Below are 26,943 nucleotides of genomic sequence, written 5' to 3' on the forward strand. Positions count from 1 at the left end.
CAGCTTTTAAGCGGGTACCGGGGATTAGAACCGAGGTCTTCATGCTTGCACAGCAAATGCTCTTACTCAACTGAGCCATCTCCCCAGCTAAGACTTAAGAGCTCTGTTTTGTTTTTTAAAGGGAGGATGTCATGGGTAGGAATTCCTCTAGTGATTGACTCAACAAGCCCTGGTCCCCTCTAGTTTCATAGAGAGAACGATAGCTTTGGATTCAAACAGCTGGAAAATGGAGAGTCCCCCAAAGTCTGTTTTAGACCCTATCTGAAGTAGGAGCAGAAAAGTCTCAAGTCGGGCAGGGAGGCAGAAGGCAACATAGGGCTGAAAGGATACAGGAGACAAGGAGACTCCGGTCAGCCTGTGGGCAGGAGGGACAGGCCTCTGTGCATCACTTAACCATTCCAGGCTTTTACTTCCCCTGGCTGTGAGAAGGGACGAGGCTGTGCACCAGGTGGGGCTCAAGCGAAAAAGATAATCAAGCCCAGAGCAAACTAAAGCCTCTCCCTGGGTGCGGAGCCTTCTACCATTCGCTCAGAACCAGCTGGAATCCGAGCCCAAGAGCACAGGGCCTCAAACATGTTAGGACCGGATACGGGGGGGGGGGGGGGGGTGAAACGTGGGTACCCTCAGGGCTGCCTCCCTCCCTCCCTGAGGACCCCAGGTGAGACAATGTGGCCTTCAGTGGGGCTGAAGAGCTGGGGCAGGGCAGGTCTGAGCTGAGGGGATCAGGACTGTCTGCTTTCCTTGCCCCCCCACTCCTTGCTTCCACCTCCTTTGCACCAAATCCCCAGGAGGCAATGGCTTGCCATCACACGCAGGGCATGCTGGGAAAGCAGTGTAGGCCCCAAATTCCCAAAGGCTTCCACCTTGCTCTCTAACTAATCACATCCTCCCGTGCTACAGGACATAGTGTGGGGCTTCTGTAAAGATGTTTCGCCTGGTCTGAGTGATGGCCCTTACTCTAGGCCTCAGTTTACCTAGGATTCACAGCAAGGGATTCATTCCCTGCCCTACCGACCCCAGAGGAGACATGGAAACGTGAGGAGGAAAGGGCGCCTATTTTGGAGCTGGCAGATCTGTGTTCAGCCTGGCACTGCTGCCTGCTGGTGGCCACAAGGAAGCCTTCTTACCTCACCGCCTTCACTCCTTAGGCAGGGCAGGTGGGTGTGCTGTCTACCGGGCAAGGTACTACAACACACTTAGACAAAAGAGTACAAATAAGACTGGGAGATGGCTCTGTCAGTAAAGTGTTTATCTTGCAAATACAGGATTTGAGTTCAGTTCCCAGAACCCATGTTAAAAAAAAAAAAAAGCCCAGCGTGGTGGTGGTGCACACTGGTAACTCCAGCAGCACGGAGAGGCCAACAAGCCTGGCCTACTTGGTGAGCTCAGGCCAATGAAAGAGCCTGTCTCAAACAAAACAAAAGTGCGGGGGGGGGTGGGGGGAGCATATTCTTAGAACTTCCACACGCACACGCATGAACACACGCAATACACAAACAGCAATGAAGAAGAAAGCCCAAATAACCAGTGCATAGTTTATTGGTTTGTTAGCTTCCCCCTCGCCAGATGTCAGGCCCCCCCCCCAATGAGGCTGGGACATGCTCTTAAGCACTGCTGCATCCTAACACTCAGAGTGTCCCCCCCCTGCCCCCCCCAAGTATTCATTAGGAGCTCCCTAAATAATAACCAGGAGGTGGGGGTGGGTATGCCAGCACTTAGCAAAGCAGGACTTCCACTGGGGTTCTCAGATGGGCAGCATCGAAGGTCACGGTTGCTTCGGAGAGCAAACCTTCAGTGTGGTGGTCTGTCTGCCAGACAGCAGAGGGTGCCAGAACAGCTGGCTCTATCTAGACCAGGGGACAGGCATGCCCATGGAAGCCAGAAGGGAACATGTATCACTCAAGGAAGGGCAGAAGGCACTAGGCCAACTGGGGATCCCCACGCATTCTGCTGGATGTGCTTCCCAATGCTGGCAGCCAGGAAATGGGGGTCCCCGATTGCCAGTGCAACTAATTTCCAAAGGGTGGGGGGTGGAGATAGAAATCCAGTGAGAAACAAGTCATTTTTTTTTTTTAAGGAAAAACACAAAAGGAAACAAACAAAACTCATCCATGGGCTGGCTGGGAGGGCCTGGAGGCGATGGTCATCTCTGGCAATGTGGGCCGCAGGACCCCCCAAGAAGAACCTCTGTGGAGTTCTTATCTCTCCAGGCTTCTCAGGAAGTCTCAGACCTTGAGACATGAGACTCGGTTGACTGGAGAAACTAGCACGCCGTCCATGAGGGAAGGCCAGGCTCACACACAGCAAGGAGCTCCCTTAGCGTCTGGGTTCAGAGTGAGATCAACTGACTTTGACTTTCAGGTTCGGGGTAGGTCCACTCCCCCAGTTCCTGGGGGACCGCTTAAGTCAACATCCACTCATCATTCTCATCTGCGTGACTTTGAGCACAGGCAGCCATCTCTGGGCCAAACCTGGAAAACCGGCAACGGTAGTGTGGCCCCAGCTAATCTCATAGGGAAGTGGGGGAATCCAGGGAAGGCAAAGAGAGAAGTATTCCCCAAAATAGAAAGTGCTTTACAAATCCAGGTCTGTCCATCCTTTATGAGTGAAACCCCTTGGCCAGAGCAGAAAGGCCCCTGGGCCCTAGGCAGAGAATCCCCAGACACCACAAGGAAGACCCCGTTCGGTCTCACAAGACACAGGAGCTGAGGCCTCCCTCAGCTACCTGGCATCTAGCTCTGCCAGACCCCAGGCAGGCCCAGCTGTGTTTCCCCGGAGGCTTCTGGGTAAACACGTGAACCCCACATATGGTGCCCAAGAAATAGAGAAGCTATATAAATAACATAAATACTTTCCCATATATCTTAGCTATATAAATTATTTTCTAAAAACTATATGTGTGAGGTAGGCAGAAATACCCTGTAAATATTCTTGCTTACAGTTCCAGTCGGAGGGGCCCCAGCATGGCTGTGGTGAGATTTTAGGGGGATTTTAGGAAGAAACGGACCTTGGAGAAAGAAAGGAGAAGAAAAAAGGAGGCAGAGCAGGGCATGGTGCCGCACGCCTTTAATCCCAGCACTTGGGAGGCAGAAGCAGGCGGATCGCTGTGAGTTCGAGGCCAGCCTGGTCTACAAAGCTACTCCAGGACAGCCAAGGCTACACAGAGAGACCCTGTCTTGAAGAGAGAGAGAGAGAGAGAGAGAGAGAGAGAGAGAGAGAGAGAGAGAGAGAGAGAGAGAGAAGGCTGGACTGAGGGCGCCTTGGGGCATCAGGGTTAATAGACAGCCACAGCCTAGGCTTTAAGTCCAACTTTGCCCCTTCTGTACCCCCAACCCTCCTGACCATAGAGTCAGGGTACACACAGGTGGTTTGGTTGTAGGTCAGGGTGTTCTAGTCCCCAGGTTGTTCCAAGCTCCCTTCTTGCCTGTGTAGTCTCCTGGCAGAACAGGAGTTGGGGGGGGGGGGGCGGGTCAGGCTGGGTTGGTCACAGAGGAAAAGAAGGCCTAGGGTTGCCAAGGAACAAATCTCTTTTCAGCAGAAAAGTAGAAAGCCAGCCTTCCGTCTATGTTTCTCCTCCTGCTATGCCACGCATGGGGCGGGGGCTTCTTTAGTCAGCAAAGTCATTCCAGGGAAGGGTCTTAGGTCACTGTGGCTCCTCCTTGGAGCTTCTGCCATCACAGGTCCTTCTAGCATTCTCATGCTGCCCCCGAGCCACAGAGGACAGGGTGGCCCACGGAAGTCTCAGCCACAGAGAGTCCCCTCTTCTTGGAGCTGGCATAGGTGATGTCGCTGAGCACCCACTGATTCTGAAGCTCCCTGCTCCCAGAGAGAGGGGTAGTAACTCAGGCAGCGGTCAGGGTGGAAGGAAGCTTACGGGAGGGCGTGGCAGGGCAGGCTGAGTGGCCAAAGGCTTCCCAAAGGAGGTCACTTCCTCCCGGCTGGCCTTTGGGCCCTGCTCTGGGGGAAGCACATAGCCTTTAGCAGAGTGACCCCAGTGAGGTCTTTGTCCTAAGCTGGAGAGATGTGCACTGCCCCATGGAAAGTCTGGGCCTGGCCAGGCTGTGTGCGCGCGCGCGCGCGCGCGTGTGTGTGTGTGTGTGTGTGTGTGTGTGTGTGTGTGTGTGTGTGTGTATGTGTGTGCGTGCGTGCACTATTGTCTTTGCTTTCACAGAGAGCCTTGCTGGGGCGGGGGGCACTAAAAATGACCAAAGGATCCATTAGCAGTCATCCTGGGCTCTGGTGGGAGCCCAAGTGAATGGGACCACTGAGGAGGCAGGCTTAGCAAAGGCTTAGCCAGGGCAAAAGCCTGCGTAAGCATCCTTGAGAGCAGAAATGTAAGCCGACTTGAGGTCCGTGAGCCAACCATCCTTCTGTGTTGTGTTTCTAACATGTACAGGGACCTGGCAGCTCAGGTGGACCCCGGGCACAGGAACTGGTAGAACACACTCCAGGGTGGCATTTGAATGCCGGAGCCTGTCATAAATCTTCAGGCATCAGGACACTGCCTCTCCTTCTCTGGGCTATGCTTAAAGGTTCATTTGGCCACCAAGGAAAAGAGAAAGGGTCCCTGTCTCCCCATTCATCTTTTAGTTGCGCTGTCTGAGTCCCGTCCCGGAAACTGGCCCCTGGACCCTTCTTATATGCCTTAGGGGTCTCATTGAGCAGAGCTGGATGGATGGCTGTAGGGACTTGGTTCTCAAGGCAAGAAAAGGAGGGAGTAGCCCTGAGTGGCAAGACACATGACCTGATCCACCCAAGCCTAAAAAAGTTTCCCTTGCTCCTCATAAACTTTCTGAACAGTCTCCAGAGAACAAAGCCACCAGAGCAGGGCAGGCATGTGGCACCCAGAACTCTCGGGCCATCAGAGTAGGACCGCAACAGATTGGCCTTGTTCAGTTGAATGCCCCCACCCGACACTGCAGCTGGCTCTGCCATCCTCCTCCACATCCTCCCAGTTGTATGTTGTTGGCCTTGAGATAGGAAGATGCTTCTCTCTTCCGGCGTAGCAGCATCATTCCTGCCCTACCCTGGTCCTCACATATTTTCCTCTCTTTTCAATCGGTTCTCCTGCCCCAAGTCCTCAACCGGGTTGGTGATCCTGGGACTCGGAGGCAGGGCTTTGTTTCTCTCTGCTGAGTGTTGGGGAAGGCAGAAGGCTGGCCGGGGAAGAGAGCTGAGCGACACACTCTTGCACATGGCATACGCATGGGCGGGGGTGTGCTCGCACACTGTTTGGTGGGAGAGTCCCGGCGGTGCCACGGTCTCATCTGGCGGAGGTCTAGCGCTTGCAGGTATACACAAGCTCCTGCTGTGTGCACTGCTGGCATTCCACGTAGCAGCACCACTGCACCTGGCAGTGGCAGGAGAAAGCCACCATGCGGCTCTGGGTGTCGTAGCCTCTCCCGCAGCACAGGCTGCTGCAGCTTGCGTCTCGAGAACACACCCTGCCTGCCGTGCCCGGTGAGTACTTGCTGGGCCGGCAGAAGCTGGGAGAATCTTCCATGTAGACCAGGTCCCCCGGACGAGGTGCTAGACCCTTGGCAGGCCCACCTGGCTTAGCAGGTGCCCATAGCTCCAAACGGCCCAGGGCTTCATTGGTGGCGCTGGACACCTTGACTGCCGTGTCATAGCGTAGCTTCAGCACCTGGCCGGTCTCACGAAACGGGGAGAGCTGCTTCCAACAGGTGCGCACAGCACAGGAGCCTGACACCCCATGGCACTTGCACGTTGTTCTCAGGCCACTCTTCACCGCCTGCAGAGAAAGGCAGAGTGGAGGCCTGTAAGCGCCCTAGGCCTGTCAGTGCCCTAGGCCTGTCTCATTATGCTAATTCTCCCAAGGAGTGTCAACAGAATGAAAAGGCAGGAAGGCTCCTGTGAAGGTGACAAACAGGACCAGGGTGACAATGACCTGAGACCCTCACAACAAGCCTGCACAACTGAACACAGGAGCCCAGTTTCCTAAAAGAATTGGAGTTCTGGGCCGGGCGTGGTGGCACACGCCTTTAATCCCAGCACTAGGGAGGCAAAGGCAGGTGGCTCACTGTGAGTTCGAGGCCAGCCTGGTCTACAAAGCGAGTCCAGGATAACCAGAGCTCTTACACAAAAAAAGCTTGTCTCAAAAAAAACAAAACAAAACAAAACAAAACAAAAAACAAAAAACAAAAAAGGACCCCTACCCAGATCTACCCAATGGACAGGACATTCTTCACAGTTGAGTGGAGAGTGGGGTCTGACTTTCACACGAACTGTGGTGCTCCATATTTGATGACGCCCCCTGGATGGGGAGACCTGGTGGCACTCAGAGGAAGGACAGCAGGCTACCAAGAAGAGATTTGATACCCTATGAGCATATACAGGGGAAGAGGTCCCCCTCAGTCACAGTCATAGGGGAGGGGAGTAAGGGGGAAATGGGAGGGAGGGAGGAATGGGAGGTTACAAGGGATGGGATAACCATTGAGATGTAATATGAATAAATTAATAAACTATATTTTTTAAAAAAGAGAAAAAAAAGAATTGAAGTTCTGGCCCCTCCTTTTCTTCTCACTCCAGTAGACCTAGAGACGCCTTACTCCCGGTTCTCTCACGGCCGTGTGACCTCAGCTAAGTCCTTTCCCTTCTCCGGGCCTCCTCTCCTACTCACAAAATGGAGGAGACCTGGGTACTTTTCATATCAGAGTTGTCAGATGATGCTGGCTTTGTCCTCGGAATGGAGACCCCCTTTCGAAACACATTCCTACTCTATCAAGGCGCGCAATGCCAAGCCCAGATCCAGCGTAATGATGTCCGGGATTCTGTAAACCTGGTACCCAGTCATACGCAGAGAAGGTTCACAGAAGTGGCTCTGAAATTTATCCTGAGACATCTATGTGTTGGGCACAGGCACCGGGGCTCCTGTGGATTTTGCTCCCTGCCTCCGCACCCTGCCAGGCACGGTACTTTGGGCAGCAGGAAGGACATTCACTCACCTTGATGCCTACGTGGGTGTTGTGGGCATCAGCTCGTGCCCGTAGGTCCTTGCTTCCTTTCTTGGGCCCCAGGAAGTTGCTTAGGAACTTGGTGCTGTACTTCAGATTGTCACCACACACGCCCCACTGCCAGGCCTGCCGGCTCTCCAGGCCTGGGGAGTCATCACAGGTGCACCGCTCCATGCGTCCAGCACTGCAGGCCCGGGCCAGCGCGTGCGTGAGGGCAGCTGCAGACACTGCATACAGGAAGGCTGTCTCCTTGAAACCTTTGGAGGAGGAGAGGAAGCTCAGAGGCCGTCTGCAGCCATCCAAAGGCAGGAGTTATGTGGGGTGTGTAGCGGCTAGGTAGGAGGCAGTGTGAGTCTAAGGACACGTCTGTGGAAGGCCTCCCCTGTTACCTGCTCCTCAGACTCAGGCTGAAAGCTGCCCCTTAAAAGGCCTCCAGGTTTACAGAGAAGTATGGCCTCAGCTCTCAGAGGGCAGCAGGACAGGGCTGCTAATCTCAGTAACTTATCCGTGACAAATTGGACAGCCTATTTCTGTGGCTTTCTTTCTTTCTTTCTTTCTTTCTTTCTTTCTTTCTTTCTTTCTTTTCTTTTTTGTTTTTTGTTTGTTTGGGTTTTTTTGTTTTGTTTTGTTTTCCGAAACAGGGTTTCTCTGTGTAGCCTTGACTGTCCTAGACTCACTTTGTAGACCAGGCTGGCCTCGAAATCACAGAGATCAACCTGCCTCTGCCTCCCAAGTGCTGGGATTAAAGGCGTGCGCCACCACGCTCAGCCTTCTGTGGCTTTCTAAGCTGTCTAATGTCTCTCAAATGTCCTCTGCCACCAACTGTAGGTGACCCAAAGACAGAATGGTCTTAAGGGTCCTGCCCGACAACCACCCAATACTGGGACCACCACTGTGCTCACACTGTTGGAAAGTACCCCCAAACATGCCTCCCCAAGTCCTCTGCTCTCAGTGAATTGGGGCACTGGTGAGAGTTGAAAAGAAATGGAAGCAGGCCATTAGCTCTGCCTCAGACCCTCCCTGCAACAGAGAGCAGCTGGCCTAGAGGGGGGGGCTGGCTATCTCTGTATATATCACTGCATGTTTATAAAAAGTCTCCACTGTAGGTCCAAGCACAGTGAGTGGCTAGCACCCATCACTCCAGCACTCGGGAAATTAAGACAGGACAAATTGCTGAGCATTTGAAGCAAGCCACAAAGTGAGTTCCAGGCCAGCCTGGCCTACCTACTTAGACCTAGTCTCAAAAAAACGAACGACCATAATAAAAGTGCCATGTCCCTTCCACGGGACAATGGAACCACACTATGACCCATTTTCTCTTTCTAGAAGGGTGCGCTTTCCAGGGGCGACTGGATTGCATCCAGCCCGTGCCTCCAGCCCCTTGCGTAGTGCCTGGTTCACTGTGAGCCTCTGCAGCTGCTTAGCAGATGGATGCAGCAGGCAGGCGGTGGAGATGGATGAGGAAGAAGGGGGAGTCAGGTGGGAAGGGAAAGGAAGGGAAGGAGGGAATGACGCATCAACAGATGTGATGAACAGCGGCAGATGAGTGCGTGGACAAAGGAATCCGCCTGACTTTGCACATTTGGACCACTTAGTAGGTGGCTGGGGTCACCCACCTCCTCTGTCATCTCTTCCAGGAATGCGGTGTCCTTTCCTCTCTTGTGTTATCTTTGCTCCTCTATTCTCCCAAATCACCAGCCTTCCAGAGACCCCCTTACGAACTCCCCAGGTGTCTTCTCACTTGGGACTGTGCCCCAGTAGTCAGGACAACGAGGCCTGAGCATAACCGGCTCATCACTCTCAACCTCTCAGCAGCCATCTTCCTCCCTCTCTTCGTGCCAGCTTTCCCGTCCTCCTCCTCCTCCTCCTCCTCCCTCGAAGTCCTCCCTGCCATCCTCCCCACCTCTCTGGAGCAGGCCGGTCCTCCCCTCCAGGCTGCAGTTCCAGCGCTCCTGCCTGAACTGGAACTGACATTCCAGCAGCCCCAGGTGTGCTGCATCTCTCAGGGTCTCAGCCAGGCCGGGCTCCCTCCTGCACAGCTGCTTCTGCCTGCGGGACAGCTTCAGCAGGTCACACTGCTTCAGGTGGGCACCAGCCTGTGCCGGGGCTGCCGCTGTGCCCAGGCCTGGGAAGGGTGTCAGGACCTCACGTCCGGTCAGGCTGGAGAGGGTGAGAAGGGAGATGATGAAGAGCCTTGGGGTTCCTGCCTGTGGAAGGTACCGGAAGCTGACCATCCCACAGAGATGGGCACCCCGCCCCCACCTGGGTGGAAGGCCCGTCCCACGGGGGTTATGCTCCCATCTTCATCTCTTCTTATCTACCCCTCCTTTTGCCAACTTGCCCAATGGGGAAAGTGATCCTGAGTGCAGAGCTTGGTTGGGTGTGGTGCTGCATGCCTGCAATCCCTGCACTTGGGAGTCGAAGGCAAGAGAATGCTGAGTGCAGGGCCAGCCTGGGCTACACAGCAAGATCTGTTTCAGACACATATTCCTAAAACCTGCACTTGAGTGTTCTGTTTCCATAGGTCTGGAGCAGGGCCTGGAAATCTGTCCTGTTTGCTGCATTCCCCCCCCCCCCCCCCCGCCGGGGAAGCTGCTGTGTTGTGCAAGTGTTGGAGATGTTGCGCGTAGCATTAGTCGCCTCCTGGAGGGGAGTGCCACCTTGCTATGAGGGGGAAACATGGGGGAGGGGGGGGTGCAGACACAGAGTAAACACACAGCCAAGGTCCCCGTTCCGTCTCTCCCACGTGTTACATTGCTGATCAAGTAAGCCCACACCAGTCTAGCTTGCTCCCAGATCCCAGGGAGATCACCAACCCCCTACCCATTTGGTGTCTGGTACAAACAGAAGTTTGGAGAAAGGGAGAGTGAGGAGGAGGAGGAGGGAGAGGGGAGGGAAGGAGGGAGTCTTAAATCCTGTACTTGATGTTCTGTATCCAAAGTCATCGACTCTGGACTCGGGGCTGCCAAATTCTAAGCCTAACCGTGCCATGTCCTAAAGGCAACCTTGAAGCCTTGGCTTCTCTTCCTCTAAATCCATGACAGCTAATACCCTCAAAACCCTTCCCCCCACCCCCATCCCCGGTGTTGTAGGGATTGCATAGAAAGCACAAAGTCAGGCCAGGCAAGCAATTGCCTTCCTGCCAGCTGGAGTTCTCTCCTCTTCAAGATGCCTTACACTTGAAGCAGGCAAGCCCTGGCTCCCTTTGTCCTGCCAGGTATTGGAGGCTTTGTGTGGGAGTGATGGTGGCTCAGATGGTAGGCGTGACTGGTTCTTGGCAAGTGTGACCCAGAATTTTAGGACTGTTCCCTCTCCCAGAGCCTCTCTGTGACAGTGATATATGCCTACTGTCACCTACCCTGGTGCACTCACGTGCATTGGATGTACAGCATTGCCAGACCCAAGCTAGAGAGACAGCTCCTCTCAAGAAACAGCAGTCTCTCAGCCAGGGTAAAAGAGCAAAGGTGGGACCAGATGGGGGCGGGGCTGTCAACATGTCCGCTTGGATGTGGCACTTGCCACCTTTGCTCACGTGCCGCTGGCTAAGGATAAGTCTCATGGCCAAGGACTGAGTGGTCAGAGAAGTCTTTATCCCACAGAGTCCAGGGCCCGGTGCTGCTGTTGGAGTCACCTGCCTCAGTCAAGATGCTTGGCTAGATGTCATAGCCCCTCTGTGTGCCTGAGAAATGGAAAGCCTCAGTGGAAGGTGGAGGTCCTGGCAGGGCCCCAGGTGCCCCTGTAGATTCCAAGTCTATCAGGTGCGCCCAGCCCGGCGTGCAGCTTATCTCCGAAACACTGAGCACAGACAGATGCTATCGGCTCTCCCAAGCCCAGCCTGGACCGGGCTCCCCTCCCAGACACAGTGAGCACAGGGACCCGTTAAACATTAATCAGGGGGCAAATGGGTAAGTTTCCAGTCCGTCAGGCCTATACCCAGACCCCTCCCTGCAGCCTGGCAGGAAACCCTCGGAGCTTGACCCTGGGCAGGCAAGGAGCACAGCCTGAGGTCACCTCCTGCTGGTGAGGCCCCACCTTGAATGGTTTCCAGTGAGGAGGGCAGCTCCAGGATGCCTGGAAACACAGGCCAGCAGTCATAAAGCCTCCGAAAGGATCTCTTCTCCATGTCGGGGGGCTGAGGTAAGGGAGGGCTTTGGCGTCCCTTGGAAAAGTTTATTGACGCTCCAGGGAAGAAAAGAATATGGTGGGCATTTTGGCCAATGAGGCTACACATCCTTTCAAGCCTGCTTCATAGTCACTAAAAACATAATAATAACAGAGAGCTGAGGAAGTGGTTCCTTGAGTAAACGTGTTTGCCACGGATGCGCGAGGACTTGAGTTCAAAGCTTTTGAATCCCTGTAAAGCCAGACGTGATAGCATACACGTAGTCCCAGTGTTCCTACGGAGAGGTGGGAGCGGAGGCAGGAGAGTCTTAGAGGCCAGTTAGCCTGGCACGCACAGCAGCAAAGAGCAAAGAGATTGTCTCAAACAAAGAGGAAGGCAAGGACCACTCCCCAAGGTTGTCCTCTGACCCCCATGTACACACGGTAGTCCACATCTGCCCACACTCATGCACACAAATACATACACACACACACACACACACACACACACACACAGTTAGGTCTAGGGATGTAGCCCAGTTGATAGGGTGCTTGCCTGGTGCACATTTAGCCCTGGGCCCAATCCCCATTACTGCAGACACATCTTTAATCTGGCCATGACCCACAGTCATCCTGAGCTACACAGCAAGTGGTAAAAGTGATGTGTAACTCAGTTAAGTGGTAAAGTGTCTACCTAGCACGAGCTAGGTTTGATTTCCAATATTCTAAAAAAAAATAATTAAAGAACTAGATATTATTTTATCATTACATTGTATGCTGTAATATATAATACATTAAAATTTTGCATTAATTATATATATGCACATCATCATAAATATATACATATAAATACACGCCATTCTTTGAGTGCCTACTACTGAGGACTTCAAAATGTTGTGGACATGTGATTGGGTCTTCTGACACCCATTCCTTCTGTCAATCATGGTGGCCACATGGTCCTTGTCCATCACTGTGTTTCACATGACCTTGATGCTCCGGTCTACTGACTAGATCAGTGATGAATCGATGACCTCATCAGTCTTTTCTCTGGGAATTTGGAATTTGGATAATAAGAGCACAGTCTTGCTCTCTCTCCCTCTCTCTCCTTGCATGGCTGGACCTGAGACCCAGAAAAGAAACAGAGGAAGTTGAGCCAGGCATGGAGAAGAAGGAACAGAATGCTTTGAGCATGGTAGGGGTGAGAGTGCAAGGAAGGGTGCAGGGAATACTTCCGGTTCCAGAGTCTTCCGCAAGGGTCACCCCGCTCCTGCCTGACTCACGCTGTGGAGTCACGACTGGGAGCTGCTTGGTCTCCCTAAGGTCGCTGTCCTTTGTTATAACACACTGTGGCTGGCTATAGAGTAACAGAACTCCCCAGTCTGCCCTTGTGGTCCTGCGAACACTCTCGCGCTCATCAACAGGCACCTGCTTTTTAAGTTTCATGTAATAGGCCCTGAGATTAATGGCTCCAGAAATCCAGTATAAAGTCTGTTAATTTTATTAGTGGTAATGACACTTAGTAGCGATTAATGGTCAGGAAAGGCAGCCAGGCACACAGAGACCTCGGGCTCTGCTGGGCTGCAGTCTACCCAGGGACGCTCTCAGAAGAGGTACCCCAGCATTTTCATGGGGTTCCCAAAGAACCTAGGAGGGCTCCTAGGACTCAATGTCACTTTTATATGGTTTCTGTGTTGCAGTTTGGGAAATACTATGGCCGCAAATGGAGGATGGCTTGGCTATTTCCTTCCCATGGTTTATGAGGTCCCTTCTGCTCACCTGCCCTGTGGCACTCACCATGGAAAGTTCTTCCTGATTCCATAAGAATCCTAGGCATTGCAGATTACAGCCTTTTCAATGGCCAGCTGGAATGGTATCTTGGCACCTCAAGTTCAAGGACCCCCACCTTCCCATCAACCACGAGTTAGCTGAGACCCTTGAGAGTGACCCAGGCAACCAAGGAAACTATGAATGAAGGGGTTTGTAAGGAAGACAGTGCTCTGTGCCTGTGCCGGTCAGAAGCTCAGAGACAGGTGACATTCTCACGTGTGATCAGGATTGAAATAACAGAGGAGGAAGAGCTTATGAGCTTGCTTAGTAGCCTTTGGGACAGCGGGGACAGAGTTCCTTAAGACTTTTGCCTGACTCTGTGTGCCCCTGAGCCACTGGGACTGTGACCCTGGCAGGCTGCCTGTGCTCTGGCCCTGCTGGGCTCCTACTCCCGTCTCCTACCACCACCCCAATTCTGGCCTCTCTTTTTCCTTACAAAACAACAGCCCACGTGACCAACTTCCTTCTCTCCATCACCAGTGAGCTGTGTCCCTTGGGTCATGGCCTGGGTCCACGCTTCCTAGTCCTCACGCTGGTGGTGGATAAGAAGCCTCCTTCCTGCCCACACGAGGACACACCCTCTGGCTTTGACTTTTAGGACATCCTCTGTCCACCGCTGCCCCTTCCGGTCCCTCCTCCTTTCACACTCTTCGCACTCACAGGTTTGGTTAAAGGTTCCCCATCACGACAGCCCTTCAGGAAGCAGCAGAAAATTACAGATAGACGCCGGGGGGGGGGGCACTCAACAGCCCCCAGAAGAAGTAAGGCACTCACCAGAGCTCCAGCATGGTAAATCCCAGAACCCCATGTCTCCTAAAACATTCCGCCCTGAGTAGTCTAGGCCCAGGCTTTCCTCTCATTCAGAGGTGACCACAGGGATGTCATCCTGGGCTTATTCCATTTCATAAGCAAGTACACATGCTGGGAAGGCCCCCGTGCCTCTGGGCACCCGGTCGGTGAGATGAAGACAGTAGCGGTCTCTGTCTCCCAGAGTTGTTGATAAGAGCATGTCAGCTAATGTCTGGAAGGTCCCTAGAATGATCTCTGGCACACAGTAAGCACCAGATAAGTGCTCTTATTATTATGCACGGACTGTGTACATGGTGCTGGATGTAAGCACGTGTACATCCTGCCTCCCCCAAACTCACAACCTAGAGGGAACTTGGTTGGACCCAAGAGTCGTGCAAACTCTCCAACAGCCCAAGGAGTCAGAGAAGAAAGCTTTAATAGCCTGGCCACCTGAGGAACAAAAAGTAGCTGAGCTCTCTGTCTAAGTGACAGCCTGACCTTGGCCAGGTCTACTTTGCCAGCTGCAGAGGGAGGCAGGGGCACCGCAGGCTATGGAAGGCAGCTGTTTCTCCAGCTGTTTTTGCTCCAGATGATCTGGGGCCTCCAGTAGCAGCTGCCCCAGGATGTGAGCATCTAGGTGGGATGAGGAGATGCAGGTGGTGCCCGCGGCACTAGATTAATGACAGGGTATCTGGTTGGAGGTGCAGGGAGCTGAGCCTGGTACCAGAGCCCATGCCAACTGCAGGCTGCTTGCCCCCTGAGAATCAGAAAAGCTTGAGCTGCCTGAGGCTTTGGCCTCGGCCCTGCAGAGCCCCAGTAGATGCTCCTGATAACGGCTTCCGCTACAGGGCCGTTTGCATGGTCAGTGCTCCCTTTGTGCTTTCATCTTGAGCATCTCGGGGCCCCCATGCTGGCCCTGTCTGATTCTCGGCACACTCCCACACCAGCGTGTACACTACCCCCTTCTTACTCCTCTCCCCAGCAGGGGGCAGCTCCATGGGGACGGAATCGGCCCGGACAATGTGCTTTTAATTACAATAGGATAGTAATAAGAACAACTAGTTCTTCTTCTTCTTCTTCTTCTTCTTCTTCTTCTTCTTCTTCTTCTTCTTCTTCTTCTTCTTCTTCTTCTTCCTCCTCCTCCTCCTCCTCCTCCTCCTCCTCCTCCTCCTCCTCCTCCTCTTCTTCTTCTGTTTTTTTGAGACAGGGTTTCTCTGTATATCTTTGGCTGTCCTGGACTTGTTTTGTAGACCAGGCTGGCCTCCAACTCACAGAGATCCGCCTGCCTCAGCTTCTCTGAGTGCTGGAATTAAAGGCATATACCACCACACCTGGCTTGACCAGTTTTTAAGAAAGGGTACCCAACAGCTACCTCAGGCCTCTCACCTTAACTTTTTATGTCCTCTTGGGCAGCACCACCCCTCTTTATTTTTGGACCCCTTTTTCTGAGGTTCCTGGGTCACCTCGCAATTCCCTCATGAAGGTGTGTCTATTTCGAAGCCTAGTTAAATTTGTGGCTACTCTTCCGGGTCTCTGCTACAGTTCTTTCTGGTCTTTTCTCCCATGCTGGCTCATCCCTTCATTCACCAAGCATCCTTCATGGTGGGTACACCCACAAGCACAGGACCACTTATAACACCTCTCTCTCTGGATCTTTCTTCTCTCCCTAACTTGAGCTTCATGGCCCAGAAGAAGCTAGCCATAGCCTCCTACAGGGAACTCTGGTCCCTCCTTAGAGGACTTTATCTCTACACTTCCTGACTCCTGGGCTGTGAGTTGAGTATGGCATCAATCAGGGAGCTGCTGGCTGAGCCGAATGGGCAGTGGCAGCCAGCCATACAGACCATGTTTTACTGTCCTGATTTAGAAGCCTCTGGTTGAACATCTGCCAAGGAAACACTCCTAAGCCCTGCCCCTCCCTCTGTTGTGAAGGGAGGCCTTTGTCTCTGGCCTGCATCGCTCAGGTGGCATAGTGGCCACACAGAGTCCCCAAAGCCAGTCCTGTGCAGAGGGATCCTTGGTCTCTGAGAATCTGGAATTACAAGCATCTCCCAGGGCATTGCCTGGTTGCAGTTGGACACCCCTGAGACCATGACATGGGAGGTCAGGAGATGCCTTCTCATCTGGCCCTGATGTTTTTCCCCAGTGCCTCCTGGGTGTATTGCAGAGGCTGACATAGGACTTATCATCCCAGGTGACTGTGGCAGGGGTGGGCTGTACCCCACATTTCCTGGAAGTGTCTGCCTGAACATAGGAAAGTTTCTAGGGAGCAAAAACCATCCATTGTCAGTGGCTAGTGCCTAAGGTGCTGGGGACACAAAACACAGAGTTCTGAGTGTTCGGGAAGGAGGCCTCTCTCGCTTCTTCCCCTGAGCCTCCTGATAGCTGGGAAGGCTGAGAGATGGGACCTTGATTAGGGAGAGGAAGATTCTCCATTGAAAAGGCCATTTTCCTCTTCTGAAATTCAGTCTCTTCGGCTGCAGGTCAGAAATAAGGCTTAGAATCCAGCAGTGGTGGCGCACACCTTTAATCCAAGCAGTCTGAGGGCAGAGGCAGGCAGATCTCTGTTAGGTCCAGGACAGCCAGGGCTACACAGATGTGGCCTGTCTATTCATACTAAAGTGTGAGAGTGCAGTGCCAGTGCCTATGAATTAAATGTTGTAGGAGATGGGCAAAGATTAAGAGGGAGGGAGAATAAGGAAGGAGGGAGAGAGGAGAAAGAACGAATAAATTCTAAAGACAAGCCTCCCCAGCTTCTTGGGTTCACAGGGCCAAGTATCTTTGGGAAGAGCAGCATCTGGGACCCACGGGGTGAGTGCTGTGAGGGAGGCGGGAAGGAATGAATCTCTTTCCCCAGAGCCACCCACACTGTGCGATCCTGGCTCCCAGGCTGAGTGGCTCAGCTAGAGCTCACTGACCATCTCCCCAGCTTGGCAGACTCCAGAGTATTCCCTGCTTCTGGCTGGCACCCTCTTCCTATGGGCAGAGGCTCGGGCTTGGAAGATCCATGCCTATGCCTGCTCACTCTGGGTCAAGGACAGTCTGGGGTTGGCAAGTGTTCAGACAGAGGCGTCACTTTCTTCCTGTGGCGGGGGTGAGGGGGTGGAGGTGGGGGAGGGGGCTCAGGGATGGCTAGCTACTACTCCCTTCTCCAGATAGAGGAGGGGTACCCCACACCCAGCCAGGGCTGAAGCAGAGGGATAATTCCCTTGAGGCCAGGAGGGTCTTTCTACCCTCCAGCTCAATCCAACCTCCCTGTCCATTTTCATAGCGTCATTCCTGCTTGCAAGGTCTCTTCCTGGGCTCAAAGCTCTCATGACCCCCAGCAACTTTTCTAGTCACTGCCTTTGAAAACACTTGACTCGCTGGCAGGGCGTGGTGGCGCACTCCTTTAATCCCAGCACTCAGGAGACAGAGGCAGATAGATCTTTGTGAGTTCGAGGCCAGCCTGGTTTACAAAGGGAGTCCAGGACAGACAAGCCTACGCATAGAAACCCTGTCTCAAAAAAAAAAAAAAAAAAAAAAAAAAAAAAGAGAGAAAAAGAAAAAAGAAAGAAAGAAAGAAAGAAAAAAAGAAAGAAAGAAAGAAAAAGGAACCTCTTGACTCAATAATGCAGGAAGTGGGAAAGGCGACCCTCGGGCAGTGTGTGGCTCCCAGGCTTCCTCCAGAAGTCCTGTTTGGCAATTCTCTCTCCATCTTTCTCTTTCCCCACCTTCATGCTTCTAGTGCCTTCAGCTCTCTACGTGGTTGTCTGGGTCCTTAGCCGGGAGGCCTGGCATGGTTTCTTGGCACTTAGTGGCTATCCCTAGCTTGCCATTCCCCCAGCACAGATGCTTTTCAGACACCTGCTGGCTGCATCAGCCCCTGTTGTTCAGCGTGGTCCGTGCTCCCTCTCAGCCTCCCCAGGACTCACCCGATGGCTTTCCCCACCGCCTTGCTCACAGGCTGCAGGACCACCACCTCCAAACACGCAAACTTTTAGGGAAGACACTGGGAAGGGGCAGGGCTCTGCAGAAGCCTACCTGCGGCCAAACCCGGCCCCCCACCCTCCCTGCCCTCACCCTGGTTACTCTTGCATTTTCTGCCTGGCAGCTGATTTCAGAGCCACCTGGCTCTCGTCATTCAAATCTCAAATGCAGACCCCTGGGAAGTCTCAGAGAGCCAGGCCAGGTCCTTCTGAACTTCAGATCTTGGAGTGGAGATGTGTTTGGGTTTCCTTAGAAACCTGCTGAGGACCAGTCAAGACCATCTCATTCTTTTTTCTTTTTCCTTTTTGGTTTTTTTTTTTTTCCGAGACAGGGTTTCTCTGTGTAGCCTTGGCTGTCTTGTACTCACTTTGTAGACCAGGCTGGCCTCGAACTCACAGCAACTCGCCTGCCTATGCACCCCAAGTGTGCTGGGATTATAGGAGTGCGCCACCACACCCAGCTGACCATCTCTTTCTTTAAAGCAGCTTGTGCAACCTCTCATGGTGACCTGGTACCACGGGTTCACAAACTTTTATCAGTAACCCAAACCCCGGAAAGCTCAGCGAACCCCAGGGCTTTGGCACTGGGAAAACCAGACCCATTCCAGAGTTCAGACCAAATAGTGTTATAATCTTTATTTATTCCAACCATTTCATGTTCTCTATGAAAATTAACCAAATGTCTATCTGCAAGTGCTGTGCTCTGTAGAGTCCAGCACACCATGACCTCTATAAGCTCAAAGGCATGAATTCCAAACTCTATCAGCCCTGGAAGCTACTGGGATGCCAAAGCCAACCCTCTGGTCTTGCCCTCCATCCATCCAGCCTCCGGAGCTTCTGGCATTGACCAGAATGTTCTGGCTAAAGTCTCTCCTGGCTCCTTCAGTCTCTCCACCCTCTCTTCAGTCTCCATCTCTCTAGTGAGGGGTCCCAGATGGAGGCGACCACCTGATGCACGTTCTCATTTTCCCCTCCAGCTCATGCCTGCCGCCCACGAGATGCCAGAGTGGCTGACCCCAGGACCCTGAGGGGCAGAGGCTTGGATAACAGGAGTGGAGGGCACAGGGTGCAGGAATTGCTACACATATGAAAGTGAAGACCAAGAGCAGCAATGGAGGAGACAGGCCCTGCTGAGAGGGAAGAAAGAGGAAGGGGCAAAGAGGTCACTCAGGATTCCCACAGACTACATGAGAGCTCAGTCATGCTGGGCGGTGGTGGCAAACGCCGTTAATCCCAACACTCGGGAGGCAGAGGCAGGCAGATCGCTGTGAGTTCGAGGCCAGCCTGGTCTACAGAGGGAGTCCAGGACAGCCAGGTCTACAAGAGAAACTCTGGCTCCAAAAACAAAACAAACAAACAAAGAGCTCAGTCTTGCACAGCTAGCCACTCGCTCGCTGACTTCGGGTAGAACACTTGGTCTCTGTAAGCTTTCTCCACTAGACTATCTAAGATACGAGGGCCAGCACCGACTGCCTGGGACATCACAACGACAAAATGATACCATGTATGAGAAGAGGTGAACATGGGAAGAATTCGGTTTGCTCCCCGTTATAGGACAGATGGGAGAAAGATGGAGAGAGAGAGAGAGAGAGAGAGAGAGAGAGAGAGAGAGAGATGTTGCCAAAAACACTGCTTAGCATGGGATGCTCTGAGGCGGGCCACTAGACTTCTTGTATGCTTCCTGTAATGTGTGAGATGTAAGTAATATTTCAGTGTTTTATATGCTCTTTCGAAGGCATTACAGGAGGGGTGGCGCCCAGAGTCTACCACTGAGCTACACTACTTCAGCCCAGTGTGCAGTAACTTACCCCTCACAACAACCTTGAGAAAGAAAAGTCAGCCTGTTTCCTCTGCCCCCGCCCCCGCACCCCATATCGAGATGGCTGACTTGCCCGGCATCATTTAGTAAGTCTCGGTGCAGGGTTTGAACTGTGATCTGTGTAGCCTGCAGTTCGATAACTCTGGCTGGTCTGGAGCGCACTAATGCAGACCAAACTGGCCTTGAATCCATGGAGACCTTCCTGCCTCTGTCTCCCAGATGCTGCGAGCAAAGGTGTTCACTGCCAACCCAGGTAGTAAAGCAATGCCCTTAAACTAGAGCAGTGGTTCTCAACCTCCTAAGGCTACGACGATTTAATACAGTTCCTTATGACCTCCAAGCATAAAATTATTTTCGCTGCTACTTCATAATGTTACTTTTGATGCTGTGATGAGCCATAATATACATGTCTGTGTTTTCCAATGATCTTGGGCCACCCTGTAAAAGGGTCCTTGGACTTCTGCCCCCAAAGAGGTCTCACCTCCCATGTTAAGAACTGCTGCCCTGGAGCCAAGCCTTGCCAACTCTCATCCTGCTCAGCTTGACCCTAGCTGATGATCTGGCCCATTTCCTGAGACCAGCCCTGCTTAAGAACACACTCCCTAAGGCACTGATACAGGAGAGGAGCCGTCCTCTGCTTTCCTCCACCCAGGCGGCTTCTCCTCAGAGAAAATCTACCACCATTGACTGAGGTGGCCAGCTTGACCCAGAGCCCACGTCTAAAGCACTTGTCTCCAGGGATCACAGCTTCCCACAAATCAGTGATTCTTATCAGGAAGATTGGCCTCTAATCCATCACTCCACAGCAGCAAGGATTCCTTTACCTTTTGTCCTCTGACCCTGTTTGACTCAGGACTCAATCCCATTACTAAAAGGATGGGAGGAGGATTCTACCAGAACCTGGAGAACACTTTCAAAATATTCATAAGACCTAAGCCAGGTGTGGAGGTCCTGGCCTTTCATCCCAGCACTTGGACAGTTGTGTGTGTGTGTGTGTGTGTATGTGTGTGTGTGTGTGTCAGGGGAGAGGGAGGGGGCGTGGACAAAAGGATCAGTATTTTAATGCCAGACTTAGGAATATTGTGAGTTTGAATCCAGCTTAGGTTACCTGAGACCCGATCCCATCCTCTGTCCCCCCACGTAGACACACATATTGCTTATGAAGCAGCCTGCTGAGCCTTCTATAAATTGATTTCTAGATTTGGTACAGTCACTGCCAACAATCCCAGCAGGCCTTTGTGTATATGTTGACAAGATAACATTAAAGTATATGTGTAAAAACACAAGGCACCTGAATAGCCAGAGCAGTTCCGAGAAGAAGGACAAAGTTAAGGAATTTGTAGCACTTCGTCTCTGACTTACTATAAAGATCCACGCAGAAAGCAGTGTGCCTGGATCCCTACCTCACACCAAGCACCTTAATTTACTGATGTAAGTGTAAAAGCAGAGTCTGGGAAACATCTAGAAGAACACGGAGAAAAGGCATACGAGCAAAAGCTGACAGTGCATTGGAGATCACGAAAATTCAAAAGCTCTTCTCCTTTCTTTCTCAGTACTGGAGACTGAACCTGTGGCCTCTCGGATGCTAGGCAAGTGCTCTGACACCAGATAGACCCAGTCCTCTTCTTGAGACAGGGTCTCACTACATTGCTCTGTCAGGCCTTGAACTTGTGTGTCTCCTGCCTGAGCCTCCTGTGCAGCCGGAATCACAGGCCCATGCAGCCAGTCCTGCTGAAACCTTCTGCTCTTTAGAAGATACCAGTAAGAGAATAAAGAGGCAAACCGAAGACGGGTAAATATTGCCACTACCTTTTGACTTGTGCCCAAACTATGTAAAGAATACTTAAATTAATAGAAAGAAACCAATTTTAAAAAAGATATATGCTAATGATCACACGAATAAATATCCGACACATCATTCTCTGACGGTATAATACAAATTAAAACCCCAATGAGATACTAGTACATACCCAATAACACTGTAACAATTAAAACTGAAGAGGGCGGCAATATGGAGCAACCCGAATGCTCAAAGATTCTTAAAATGGCACAGCCATATTGGAAACTGTTCGGCCATTCCCTGCAAATTAGACACATTCCTACAAGATGATCTAGCAATCCAGTCCCCTAGACAGTTACCAGAGAGAAATGGAAACATATGTCCACAAAGGGGGTTGCACATGGATGCTCGCACCAGCCTTGCTGGGAATAACTGAAAAACTAGAACACTCAAATGTCTATTAATTGCAGAATCGGTTAAAAACTTGTGGCATGCCCATGTAACAGAATACAACGCAGGAACAAAGAGGAAAGAGGTATTGATATATGCAACAGCACAGATGGATCTCGATCAACATTATCTACAAATATGTAATAATTGTGGTCACCTCAAAGGGATTGTAAAGGCATATCCATTTTAAAGACCAGACAGACGGTGTTCTTAAAATGAATGCAGTATATTATATGTAACAAAAACTTGAGGGGGCGGAATACAGGTGGTGTTTTGTTTCTTCCACAGACCCACAAACACAGCACCTGAACAGCCAAGCAGAGAAACAGCCTGGAAAGCTGGCCCACTGCTGGTCAGTCGGCTGGGCTCTCCAGTCAGGGTGAGGCGACAACAGGGGTAGGCCAAAGCTCAGAGGCCGAGTTAGTCCCAGCTTTGGGCCCACAATGCCCATTGTGTTGCCTTGATCAGTTCTCCTGTCTGCAGAGTTCTTAGCCCCTGGAGAGCCCAAGCCTTTGCACCGTGACAGACCTGGATGTTCAGGGTTTCCTAACGGCATGGTGCCTTAGCCTGGATTGATAGGCAAGCACTCTGTTTACATGACAGGCTCTGCACATGCTAGGTCCTGTCACCCAACTCAGTCCTGAAGCCTCCCCAGGAGCTTTGTCACTAGAAATTACTCCTGTGTATGCACACTTACGAAGGCCAGAGGGACAGCTATGAGTTTCACCCCTAAGAATGCTGTTTGTCTTTTTGAGATACGATCTTTCCTTGACCTGAAGCTCACCAATTGGGCTAGATTCGCTGCTCAGTGAGACCCAGGGACCCTCCTGTCTCAGCCTCTCTAGCATGGAGACATGCCACCACGTGTCGCCTTTTTACATGAGAGCTGGGGATCTGAGCACAGGGTCTCATGCTTGCAAGGCTAGCACTTGGCAAATGAGCCATCTCCCAAGCCTACAGAGGTAACATCGTAAAGCATAGTTGACGTCAGTGGTTCTCCGCAGGTGCGTAGGTAGCCTCTGCACGGGCTGAGTGCCTTTCTTCTCTTGGGTCAGATCAGAAAAGCTTGTGAAAGCAGGAGCTGCTTTTCCCAGATGCTTTTCCTACTGTTGGCTATGTGACTCTAGGCAGATGTTTTAACCTAGCTGGGTTGTCGCTGGTGATAACGCCCATCTTAAAGGCATGTGTCAGGGCGCCTATCACATACTAAGTGCTCAATGTAGGCTTGTTCTTGGCGTTCCCACCACCTCCTGTCCCCTTGCTATCCTTTGAGCACCCACCTGATGGACCAGAAGGGTCATGGAATCCTGCCTGTCTCACTGTTGAGGAATGTGGGGCCTCTCCCACTCTGGCCAGGAGGGTCAGAGAGAATTCATCAAGCAGGAGAGGCAGGCCACTCTCCAACCCACACCCTCTTCAGCTACCGTCTCTCTCAGGCATTACACACTGATTACCTTATAAGACCTATACAACATGGAGAAGAGGCAGAACCTGGCTTCTGTCCTGTCTCTCCTTGCTATTTGCTGTGTGGCATCAGGTGACTCCCTGCACCTTTCTGGATGTTTTCTACTTGACCCAGGAACTGCTTTGAGGGTCCTATGAGAGAATGGGGCCTTGTGCAAAAGTGGTTTATAGACTTCTTCCTACTCTGCTTTGTTACGTCACCGTTACCACCCACTGAATCAGGCTGTAGGCAGCAAATGCCACTGCTTGCTCCCTGTGGCTTCGGAGGGGGACACCTGATCTGAAAAACGGAGGTAAAATGTGACCTTTTTGAAGCAGGAGGTTGGTCACTCTTCACTCTGAAGTCTTTGACTGCAAAGATCCCAAAAAGATTTGGTACCAAAATTGCTGTCACCTGCTCTCCTCATCGCTGAATTTCCTTTCATCAGGAAATAAAAGAAACTATTTCATGTTATACTTAGAAATGAGACTTCAAAGGCAACTGACCTAAGGAGGGATAAGCACACTGCCTCATGGTCTCACTAAAGTTTGGATGACTGATATCAGAAAGCAAATGCTCATGGGAAGCTAGGAAGCCTGGTCCACCTAAGTCACGAGAGAGCTTGCCCCAGATGAGTCCTGCCTGTTCCCTGGGCCCAAACACCGAACAGCATGAGGCTTGTATGTACTTTCTCAGCTCTTCCAAGGAAGGCTTCTGATACTCAGCCCCTCACTCGTGCTTTGGACGTAACTAACCACCTCCCCTCTTATTTTCAAGGCTGTCCCTTGCTCCCCAGGCCCCAAATGCATTCCCTTTCAACACACCAAGCAGGGCGGTGGTCCCGGCCTCCTGGGACCCCTCTCCTCTCACCTCATCTGACCTTCACTCTTGCCTCCAACCACAAACCCCAAAGAAACAGAAGAAACATGCAAACGGTCTGGTGTCCCTTCCTCCTCTATGCCAGCTCAGAGAGACTCTCAGGTACTCTCAGGTCTGGGACACCTGGGACCCTCTTGCTTTCCTCTGTCATCGCCCTCAATAGCATCTGTTAAGTGTTTACTATATGTAGCCACTGTTCTAAGAGCTTTATATGCACCCACACACCGGACACTAAGAACAGAGCAGTTAGGCTAGGCAGCCAATGACACAGAGCCTTGAAAGAGGCAGGATTAATCTCAGAGCTCCTGGCCTCTCCCTTTTTTATGCCCACTGAGGGATGTTCTTTCCAACTGAGCCACACCTGCTGCCCTGGGGGAGGGTCTTAAGGAGATACCGAGTCCCCAGGGACTGAGCCCGTCTTCCCAGGTCTTCATCAACTGGGATCTGCACCAGCGTTGAGACTGGCAACCCTTCCCCATATATTTCAGGGGAGGTTGTTGTGTAGAACCCAGGCACATTTTAGCCAGGGGTCGTGACCTGGAAATTAGCCTTCAGCTTTAGTCCAGCCCCTGAGGTTGCTCCTAGACATCCCCACCCCTGCACTCCCCTCCGTGGTGGCTTTCCTGAGAGCAGCTTCTGTTGTGCGCTGTGTAGCAACCTTGCCTGACTAGGGCTGAAGATGGCAGGAAAAGGCAAAGTTTAAAGTTAAGCGTTTGGAGCCTGCTCTGGGTGGAGGTCAGGAAGGTGATTTTAAAAAGTATTATCCTTGCCATCACCGCCACCCCCAACCATCAATTCAGGGTCAGAGAAGACTTTTGCAGACAAATGCCACTTTACTTTCCTTCCAACCATTTCCCTTGAGGTTCCTGTCACCTTCCTCAAGTGTTACCACAAGCTATAATCATTTTTCTAAACATGCACAGTCCCAGATGGGCCTCTCTCCCTCTCTTTGTCCTGAACCCTAGAATTCACGCTCCCCACGCCAGCTCGGGAGTTTAATTTGGTCACACTGCCTCGGAATACAGTACTTATAACTCTCCAACTGACATGCCAAGCAGCCCCTAATCTCCGAATCGCCTACGTCCCTGGATCAGCGAAACGCTCATCCTCCTCCCCGCCCCTCTCTCCACCTAGCCAGGTGTCCAGGTCCCAGCTCTGCAGGGAGAAAGCGAAGGATACAGGACTCGCAGGCAAGGAATGTGGCTGGCTGGAGCCCAAGATGGGGACAGAGCAGCACGGCGAAAGGCTCTGAAAAGGACATGAGAGCCAGGACTGACGCTTGGACCGGGAGGGGCAGGGTGCACCAGGGGGTATCAGGCGCGAGCCGAGCTCCAAGCTTGCGCTAGAGTCTGTCAGCCAGTAGCCAAAGGAATCGGGCGGGGCAGAGGACCGAGACGTGGACTCGAGAAAGGGAGATGAAGTCTGAGCTCAGAGAGCCAGGGACGGAGGATCCGGGCGCGAAGTGCGCCTGGAAGGTCATCAGGGTCCCGCCTGGGCAAAACGCTGAGTTCGAAGCCTCGCAGGGACCTGAGCCGGGGATAGGGCACGCGGAGCGCGGGGACGCGACGGGCACTGACCCGAAGTAGGCGGCGGCGGCGGCGGTGGCGGGCAGCGCCAGCAGACAGAGCGTAGCCAGGGCCAGCGCGGGCGCGGGGAGCATGGTGCAGGCGGCGGGCGCACTCTTGCATCTCCTTGCGCCACTCGGCGCTGGTAGCGCCGCCACCAGCCGCCCGCGGGGCTTTAAACCCGGTGGGGCGGAGCACGAGCCGCCCAGGGAGGGAGCAGCTCGGCCGGCGAGCCCCCCGCCCCATTGGCCCCGCCGTGCTCGGCCCGCCCCGTTGTAGGAGGGACCAGTGGCAGGCCCCTTCCCGCCCCAGGTGAGCGCTCACCTGGGGCCGCACCCACTCCAGGACAGAAGGCGGAACCTGCCTGGAAAGGGATGGGGGTTTTGGAGATCATAGAAATGTTGCCTTTTCTGAAAGGGGTGCTGGGTGCACGATCTATGCTCCGACCTGAACAGTGGGAAATGGAGCGACTCGCCTGGGCTCTACAGCAAAAGTTTCTAATGTAACGGTCCTGCGGGGCGGGTTCAGCTTTCTCTGCCCGGGGATTCCGAAGTGAGAGGTCCTGACTGGCGCATAGTTCCTCTCCCAACAGTGAGAGAAGTTCACATCCAGTGGCTAGGAGGATTCTTGGCCATCTTAAATACGAGACTGCTGGCCGACGGCTAGGTGTCAAGGGCCCGTGTGACAGTGCTGGCCAGAAATTCAGACTGTCTGGGGAGTGTGATAGAGCCACGGAGGGAGGAGGAAGCGTCCTTTCTAGATGTGTAGATGCCAGAACTCCATCAGATAAACCGTGAATCTCCTGCAGAGGCAGAGGAAATCTGTGAGTTTGACATCAACCTGGTCTACAGCGCGAGCTCCAGGACAGCTGGGGCTCTGTTACACAGAGAAACCCTGTCTCGAAAAGGGGCGGGGCGGGAGGGGAAAATGTTTGACTCCAATTCTTGCAGCGAAGCAAAGGGTGACATCAGTCTAGGAAGGAGACACACAGCCAAATGAGCTTTCAAATAACTTTGGGGGGTCTTGACCATCGAGCCAAATCAAGAAAAAAAATCTAGCTTGTAACGAATGTCAAATCTTCGTGTAAAATTTCAAAGAAAGGAAGGAAGGAAGGAAGGAAAAGAAACTAGTCATCGAGTTAGAACATTGGGTGACAGTGACCTTGCCTTTGCAGTGGATATCAGCAAGCTGGAATTAGGAAGATTTATGCCCATTCTGACATCAAGTTGTGGCAACAGAGGAAACCCTAAGCTGTAGCGAGCCTCTCTGAGCTGGTTCACTGTGGAGCTGCCCAGTAGCCGACCGCATGACCCTCTGCTACAACAGCTCTGTGGTCCTATCAAATCT

At 52.5% G+C, this 26,943-nt stretch overlaps 2 protein-coding genes across 2 annotated transcripts in view; both read right to left on the bottom strand.

The window, feature by feature from the left end:
* GOSR2 (golgi SNAP receptor complex member 2) overlaps positions 1-26,943 on the bottom strand; it is a 221,969-nt gene that overhangs the window by 45,258 nt on the left and 149,768 nt on the right. The window lies entirely within an intron of this gene.
* WNT9B (Wnt family member 9B) lies at positions 1,666-25,756 on the bottom strand. The gene is made up of 4 exons (XM_084750075.1): positions 25,609-25,756; positions 8,878-9,134; positions 6,966-7,231; positions 1,666-5,752 (listed from the first exon to the last, which is right to left on the bottom strand). The coding sequence occupies exons 1-4, from the start codon at positions 25,689-25,691 to the stop codon at positions 5,279-5,281; spliced, it is 1,080 nt and encodes a 359-aa protein (XP_084606201.1). The 5' UTR covers positions 25,692-25,756; the 3' UTR covers positions 1,666-5,278.

This window comes from Acomys minous (assembly GCF_964271855.1).
Source record: "Acomys minous genome assembly, chromosome: 12".
Taxonomy (NCBI): domain Eukaryota; kingdom Metazoa; phylum Chordata; class Mammalia; order Rodentia; family Muridae; genus Acomys; species Acomys minous.